General features: G+C 39.9%; 1 protein-coding gene across 1 annotated transcript in view; it reads right to left on the bottom strand.

Annotated features, from left to right (window-relative positions):
* Positions 1 to 8987, bottom strand: part of LOC100546990 (fibrillin-2) — a 198981-nt gene that overhangs the window by 47628 nt on the left and 142366 nt on the right. The window contains exons 20-24 of the mRNA XM_010726029.3: positions 7963 to 8091; positions 2840 to 2965; positions 1947 to 2072; positions 1494 to 1616; positions 1243 to 1368 (exon numbers count right to left, since the gene is read on the bottom strand). Coding sequence (XP_010724331.2) covers positions 1243 to 1368; positions 1494 to 1616; positions 1947 to 2072; positions 2840 to 2965; positions 7963 to 8091 — 630 coding nt within the window. The remainder of the gene's footprint in view (positions 1 to 1242; positions 1369 to 1493; positions 1617 to 1946; positions 2073 to 2839; positions 2966 to 7962; positions 8092 to 8987) is intronic.

Here is an 8987-nt window from a genome sequence, read left to right on the forward strand (position 1 = left end):
GTAAACCATCCATGAGGCAACAAAGTGCCCTGGAGCCCAGAGGGCCAACCATACCCTGGAGTGCAGCAGGCCCAGCACTGCCACAGGGTGAGGGGAGTGGCTGCCCCCTCCGCTCTGTGGCCTCACGTACAGCACTGCATGCAGGTTGGCTGCCACAGTGGAGGAAGGACATCAGGCTATTAGAGAGCATGCAAAGGAGGGCTATGAAGATGATGAAGGGTCTGGAGGGCAAGCTGTGTGAGGAGCAGCTGAGGTCCCTAGGTGTACTTAGTGCGGAGCAGAGGAGCTGAGGGGAGCCCTCATGGCAGCTGCAGCTCCTCACAGGGAGCGGAGGGCAGCGCTGAGCTCTGCTCTGTGCGACAGTGACAGGGCCTGAGGGAACGGTGTGGAGCTGTGTTAGGGGAGGGGCAGATGGGGGACAGGGAAAGGGTCTGCACCAGAGGGCGGTGGGCATGGAACAGGATGCAGAGGGCACTGGGCACGGCCCCAGTGCTGGAGTTCAAGAAATGTTTGGACAGTGCTCTCAGGGACAGGGTTTGGATTTTGGGTGGTGCTGTGTAGAGCCAGGGGTCAGTCTCAATGAACCTTGTGGGTCCCTTTTAACCTGGGATACTCTGTAATTCTAGAATAGCTTTGATCAACATTATACAACATAACTTTTCCTCAATGTGTTTGTATGTACGCCTGTGCACACTTGCTTAAAATGACTACTGAAAGGTTTAATGGACAGATGCTCACAAAATATTATTTAAGTAACACAGCCCAATGCATCTTAAAATAAATAAAACATTATATGTAAAAGGTGGTGGCTTCACATAAGCACCTAACTAAACATGTTAACTGAAACTGAAGAAATACTTTTATTTTTATTTCCTTTATAATCATGCATGATAACTTTCTGTAGTTGCGAGCACAAACTGAAATATTTAAAAGACTTACAATAAAAGGATGGGGCACCTAAAGAGTCTTCTCAGTCATAGCGCTCTAGAGAAATCCCACAATTGTGATTAGATCAATCCTATTTTTGGAATTACAGGACTTGATTCACGCCTAGAGTTTTCTCAATATTTCTTATACCCTTCCTGACATTTATATGGTGGCAAGAAAGACCTACACATCTTTTGTTTTCTACAACTTAGGTACCATTCCAACACTTTTTTTCAAGGATACAGTAGAAATTCCCAAAATGTTAGCTGTACAGTTTTTAGACTTGCATTACCTTCACTGCATACAGATACTTACCAATACAAGTTTTCATGTCCATAGAAGCCATAAATCCATCATAACAGAGACAGCGATACTCTCCTGGAATGTTAGTACATTGCCCTCCATCACATATATCTGGATTGTTTTCACATTCGTCAATATCTGAAATAAAAGTAAAAACAGTTCTCTCACACTGGTGCAGACTTGCGAATCATATTCATATTGGCTCAAATGCTTTAACTTTCAATACTTTTTAAATGAAATCCAATGAAGATAATAAAAAATACCTGCACATGTCCTGACATCTGGCATTAGAGCATAGCCATCACTGCAGCTACATTCGTAGCTTCCTTCTGAGTTGGTGCAGTGGGTATCACAGCCACCATTCATTATCATACACTCATCAATATCTGGGAAAGCAACATTAGTTACAGTAAGTCCAGTTTTATAGGGAAAAGTCACCTCTTGCAGTTTTACTTAGGAGATGAACGAGTTTGCCATTAATGATTCTGGTTTTTAGTTCTTATATTGTACTCTCCTGATATACATTTTGTCCAACCTTTTGTCTTTCAACTGCATTTTCATATGTGGGAGAAAGTAGCTACTTTTGGTTGCTGCTTTTGTTCACATTTATTACTGGGGTTGTCAAAATAAGTGCAAAAGACAACATGTGGAATGTAGTATGAAAGTCATATGATTGTGGTAGTAAAAATGTATAGTTGAAGGTATGTGGTACTTGCCTACGCAGCCTTGTCTGTCAGCTGTGGCTTGGTATCCAGAGTTACAGGAACACTGGTATGTTCCAACCATGTTCACACAGTTGCCATTTCTGCAGAGATTGTCACTTAGCGAGCATTCATTTACATCTGGAAAAGAAGAATTTATATTGAATACTTACTAGCTAGAATGCAGACTATAACTTCTCAAATGCCCAAGAAAGAGGATGAAGAATAACATTTTAAACCAGTAGAATTCAAACATCTTCAATTTCTTTTCTTTTTATTTTCTAGTTCAAGGTATGGATCTCTGTATAGCAGGTCTAGTGATCAAGTACAGCATGTATAATAACCAAATGTTTATTTTCTTCACCTCTCGTCTGTGAATATTAACAGCAGCACATGCTGAATACTGACCCTCAGCAAGTGCATGGTACTCCATGGTACTGGAGTTTAAGCCAACTCGAGAAGTGACTATGCATCAAACACAGCAACCAAACAGGCAACCTGCTTTACAACTTTTACTTTCCCCCCCCCCAGCTTTTTAGTAAATTATGTGCAAAAAGCAGAGCTGCATTTCACTACGGAGACAAAAAAACTTTTTGTTATTGTAGGAAGAAGGTTCACTTTGTACTTTTATGTCTTTTAACTGAAAGTTGCTAACATGAGCAGTACAGTCCCTTCAATTGCTTAATAATCCCTAGAGGCCTAGTAAAATAATTCACTTTGAAGTCAACGGTGCCAAGGGCACTGGAGATTTTATGGGGTCTGCTAGAAGGTTTTAATTTGAAGGTATTCCAAGGAAGATCAAGAATCCATACACAATATTATGCAGTCACATCCTTACCAGTAACACACTGCACAAAATATTGTTCTTTTCAGAAAGCTGAAGACCATCATTCTTAGTTGAAACTCACCAATGCATTCCTCACGTGATGGTGACAGCTCATGTCCCACAGGACAGTCACACTGAAAACTCCCTTCTGTGTTCACACACATGCCACCTCTACATAGCAGAGGGTTTCGTTCACATTCATCAATATCTGAAAATAAATCATGATAAGTAAGCATTTTATCTTAGGAAGAGTAGTTCACACATCAGATAGTTGCACTGCCATTCAGTGGAATCTTGACAGGCTGGAGAAACAGGAAAATTCATTACTAAGGATCAAAAAAAGGGAAAGGCAGTTGTCAGTGGCTGGTAGTGTCAAGTTCAGGAGTTCACAAATGAAACAACAGTTTAATTCAAGCAACACTACTCCTTTCCTCATTCTATGTAACAGGGCAAACAAAATATTACAGATTACTAAACTCTAAAGTGAATTGAATTTGTTTTATTTTCTTGGGGAAAAATATATCATTCAAAATTAGTTATTCTAAGAGAAACAGGAAACAAGAAAAGAAAGCACCTGCTTGGATGGCTACTATTTTGAACAATGTGTTAATATGATGAATTTTTCAAAAAGTGCTTTTTAATTCAACAAGATATGTATTTATGTATGCATTGAAGTTGTTGTCCATGAATTGCAAGTAATGGGGACGTGCATGCAAACTTTTAACTAAAGTGCTGTTTAGTTTGAGATCTACTGTTTATATGGATACGTGGCAAAGAAACACACTTTCTACAACTTACAATGCAAACTGAGTATTTGACTCTCAAACTTCATAAATACAGCCAAGGCTACAGATAGAAAGAATTACAAACAAAAGACAGAATGCAGTCATACTTTTGGACTCCCAGGAAGAACTACAACTAGCCTCCTTTGAAATGGGAGACTTTCATTCAAATAGGTAAACTAGTGTTGCGTTTTGTTAGCCTGAGAGATTAGCTAAAGCATCACAGGATTTTGCAAGTTATTCACATTAAGGGAGAAACTGACTGATGACAGAATCCAACTTCTTTCTTGATATACTCCTGTTTGGATTATCTTCAAAGCTCCAAGATGTTTTGATTCAGAACTACTCCTTCCTTTTCTTAGTTTCTGCAAAAGGTCATCAAGAAGTCATTTTTCTTACTTTTTTCACTCTATTTATTAATCTGACAGCATGGTTCCCTGCATCTATTTTACAGAAAACAAATAGTATTCGCTCTCTGCATTTGTACCTTGTCTTTCATGAAGGTTTTCATGGTTTAGCTTCCTTGTTATGTTAACCTGTAACTCAGGCAATGACATTTTGGTGATTCTTGGTGTCTTCAAGTATCACAGCGTACAGGAAATCATGTACAGGTGACAAGAGACCTGCATGGCAGCCATAGGACCATATATTTAAGATCAGTCGGGAACACAAAAAGTAACAGGTGATCTATGAAGAATACAGCATGGGTATGCTGCGTGGGTATGCAGGTATTCCATCACAGTTTGACCCTGGCAAGGGACAATATGAAAGCAAAAAGTCTTCCACAAATATATCATTAGCAAAAGGAAGGTAAGAGAAAATATAGACTCAGTGCTGAATGAGGAAAAGGAAATGTGGACAATGGACACCTGGCAGAAGGTATATATTTTCTGGATGAGGTGCCATGAGATATGGTTTGGTAGTAATAGTAATGGTGATAGGAGGACGGCTGGATTAGATGATCTTGTAGGTCCTTTTCATCGTTGTGATTCTATGATTCCATGATTCTATGATTCTATTAAAAACTGTCTTGGCCTACATCCTCCCCAGTAAGTATTTGCTTTCAGGAATTTGAGACCTAAAATCAGCGCTAAAGTCTAAAATAAGGAAGACTTACTCTTGATGGGACATTATCAAGTTAGGGAACTTTAAAACAAATGAGACATTCACAGGTCCATGGAACCTTGTGAAACATACCCACAATTGCTGAGAAATTTAATCAATGTCACTGTGAGGCCACTATGGATCATCTTTGAAAAGTTATGGCAATTAGATTAGAATCTTAAGTATGGGAGGAAAGCAAGTATTAATCCATTTTACAAAAAGGGTAAGAAACAGGATATATGGAACTGCAGGTTATTCAGCCTTATTTTGATCCTTGGGAAAGTGATGGAACAGAGAAGATTTCAATTTGGAAGTCATCTCCAAACATACAAATGATATGAAAACAACATGGCATGGTTAGCAGAGACTTAAAAGGAAAAATCATAACTGACCAACTTGACAGTTCTCATCAAAACAATGTCTAGATCAATGGATGAGAGAGCAGCAGATGCTTTTTATCTTGACTTCAGAAAGGCATTTGACACTGTTTTCCCAAAGACCCTTGCAGACAAACTGATGAATTATGAGCTAGGGCGTATTAGAGTAGACTTAAAAGTGAACCAAAAGCTTCAAAGGGTTGTGATTAGAGTCTCGGAGTCTAGATAGGAACTGGTTCTTTGTGGTATATTTCCAGCAGTCAATAATGGGACAAATACTGTTAAATAAGTTTGTTAACGACATGGATGATGGGTCAGAGTGCATCCTTAGGAAGTGGGGCAGGTGACAGAAAAATGGGAAGAGTAGTTCACACATTCAGAGGAATCTTGACAGGCTGAAGAAACAGGCAAACAGAACACTCACAAAACAAAAACAAAAACAAAAACAAAAACAAAAACAAAACAAAACAAAAAACCAATGGCAATGTTCTGCTCCTGGACTGTAATAAACACACTCAGAAGGACAGGCTGGGGACTGGCCAACTGGAAAATAGTTTTGCAGAGTAAGACCTGGGGATCCCAGCAGACTTAACACGAGCCAGCAACATGCCTTTTGCACTGACAGTCAGCAGCACCCTGGACTGTGGTGAGATGAGCCTTAATCTCTACGTAACAAGAGTAAGACCCTATCTAAAGTGTTGCATTTGGTTCCAGGCTCCCCAGTACAAGACAGAGATTGATATACTGGAAAAAGTTTCATGGAGAATCACTGAGTCTAGAAAGGGGATAGAACTTCAGATATATTTTAAGAAAAGCTTAGAGTCCTGTGAATGTTCAGCCTTGAGAAGAGAAGGCTTGAGAGGGTTTATCAGTGTGTATAAATATTTTATCACGAGGGTAAGGAAGACAAAGCTACCTTCTGATTGGTGTCCACTGACAGAACAGGAAAGAAATATGAACAAAACTGAAAGACAGGAAATTCTATTCAAACATGGAAAGAAACTTTTAAATTGGTAGATGCTCAGAACAAGTATCTGAGAGATATGGACAAGGGAAAAGCCACTGATGTCACCTAACTCAACTTCAGTAAGGCCTTTGACATGGTACACTACAACATCCTTCTCTCCAAACTGGAAAGGCAGAGATTTGATGACTGGCCTCGTAGATGGACAAAGAACTGGCTGCTGAATTCAGTACAGAGAGTGGTGGTCAATGGCACAACATGCGGATGGAGATCAATAATGAGTGGTGTTCCCCAGGGGTCACTTCTGGTCACTTCTCTTTAATATCTTCATCAGTGACATTGACAGTGGGGTCAAGTACACCCTCATCAAGTTTGCTGATGACACCAAGCCGTGGCGTGCAGTTGACACACTAACGGGGACAGGATGCCATCCAGAGAGACCTAGGCAGGCTTGAGCAATGGGCCCAGGTGAACCTCATGCAGTTCAACAAAGACAAATGCAAGGTCTAGTGCTTGGATGAGGCAATCCCCATTATCAATACAAGCTGAGGGATGAAGGGATAGAGTACAAGCCTTGCTGAAAAGGACCTGGGGATACTGGTGGATGGGAAGCCGAACAGGAGTCAGCAGTATGTCCTCACAGCCCAGAAAGCAAACCGTATCCTGAGTTGCATCCAAAGCAGCATGACCAGCAGATCAAGGGAGGTGATCGTGCCCCTCTGCTCTGTGATGGTGAAGCCTCACCTGGAGTACTGCAACCAGATGTGGAGTCCTCAGTACAGGAGAGGTGTGGACCTGTTGAAACGTGTCTAGAGGAGGGCCACAAAAATGATCCAAGGGATGGAACACCTCTCCTGTGAGGACACACTGAGAGAGATGGGGTATTCAACCTGGAGAAGAGAAGGCTGCAAGATGACCTGAGAGTGGCCTTGCAGTATCTAAAGGAGAGTTAAAGGAAAGAAGGGGACAGTCTCTTTAGCAGGGTCTGTGTTGACAGAACAAGAGGAAATAGTTTCAAGCTTAAAGAGAGTACATTAGATATAAGGAAAAAGTCTTTTACTGTGAGGGTGGTGAGGCATTGGAATAGATGGCCTAGAGATGTGGTGGGAGCTCTGTCCCTTTGTCCCTGGAAACTTTGAAGGCGAGTCTGGATCAGGCCCTGGGCAACTTGAACAAGTGTGGATGTCCCCATTCACTGCAAGGGAAATGGACTAAATGGCTTTCAGAGGTCCCCTCCAACTCTAAGGATTCTATGATTCTATATGACTGCGCAGTATCCATCCCCGAAGATTTTCAATATCCAACTGCGTATGATCCTTGCTCTAGTTACTCAGCAGGGGTTGGACTGGACAATCTTCAAAGGTGATTCTGTTTCAGGAGTCTTTGAAGAGAATTTGAATAATTTGCTCCTTTCATCAAAAGAAAGTTAGATCTTAGAGTCACAATCATAAAACTGAACTTATCTAGGGAGAAGAGCATTCAACCAAGATGAAAATCTCAAACTTTCAATTTTTATGGTGTATACAGAATGTTAACATCAGATTTTTTTTGTAAGGTGGTTATCAGCATTTGTTGTTTCAGTATCTATTCTTATATGTTTAGACCATCTAAAGATATGCGGGATTTAGGAAATACTCTCAGAAGTCCTAATAGTACAAAGGAAATACGAATCATACTACTTTAAGAATACCTTTTATTCTTAGCTGTATATTTCAATACCTCACTAGTCACTGCTGCAATTATATGAATGAATAGTCATTGATGATCTATATTATCTATATAGAAATATGTGAATATCATCAGCAAAAAGAACAAGCAAAACTGCATGCACAGTTCAGTTATCCATCCTATCTACTGAACATGTCTTTTTTTCAAGAAGTCACAGTAATTATGCTTATCAAGCATTCACTGCAGCATAGCTAGTATAGTACAGGAGTACAGTAAATAGAAGGACTTAGCTCATCTTGGCAACACTTACCCATACAGTTCTTCATCATCATGAACCCACTTTCATAACCATCAAAGCACTCACACTCAAAGCTTCCAGGAGTATTAACACAGGTACCACTTCCACATAAGTCTGGAGAGATCCGGCACTCATCAATATCTATATTACAGTAAATGGAAAGGTAGAAAAATCAGAGTTCAAAGTGATCCTTCATTTCACAAAAAATGGTCATTTAAAATGAATTAGAAGAAAATCATATGTAGTACATAACTCAACAGCAAAACGTTATTCATTTAATATTTAAAATAATCTGATGACATGAAAAAATTTGTGGAAGATTCATGATGAAATGACTTTAGAGTTCTCAGTTATACACTAAGTAACAAGTAGGCTTCCATTAAGTGTAAATTAAAATTATGTTATAAGAAAGCTAACTGTAATAAATTCTAAGTCATTACTACCAGGCACCATTTGACCCAAGAATGCACTGCTATTGACATTAAATTGCTTTTCATGAATACAATTCTCAAGTAACAGCATTATAAGCTTACAACAAGTTTTGCTTTCAAAATCAAAGTAGCTCACCTGAAAGCAAGAATTACAGTTCACTAGTTTCCTGTAGCTTGTGTATTTTATTAGCTAAGTTTTAATGATACTGTCATAGTTTTGTGATTTTTGGTTTTCAGTATTCCACATCATGACATCATGTAGTGCACTGGGAGTTAAAGTGTTAATGCTCCAATTCCGGGAACCTGTCCCTGTACACTGCAGAAGTCATGGGATCTGGCCCTTCTTGGTTGGGCGGTCTCTTACTGCTTTGCAGTGGGTGCTGGAGGGTGCTTTCCTAGCCATACCAAGCTTTCTAGGTTTGATTCGGTCTCAGGAACTTTCTCTCCCCCCTATTTTATTTATAGTCTCAATTTCAATTAGATTGTATTATCACAGTTAGTAAAGTAAGTTTTCCTCCATAGATTGTTGCCATTGCTTTTTTTCTTTCCTTGAGCCCAGCTCCCATCTGCCTACCCCTTTTCCCATTTTCTTCCCATTTTGTGGGG

The sequence above is a fragment of the Meleagris gallopavo genome, chromosome Z (assembly GCF_000146605.3).
Source record: "Meleagris gallopavo isolate NT-WF06-2002-E0010 breed Aviagen turkey brand Nicholas breeding stock chromosome Z, Turkey_5.1, whole genome shotgun sequence".
Classification (NCBI taxonomy): domain Eukaryota; kingdom Metazoa; phylum Chordata; class Aves; order Galliformes; family Phasianidae; genus Meleagris; species Meleagris gallopavo.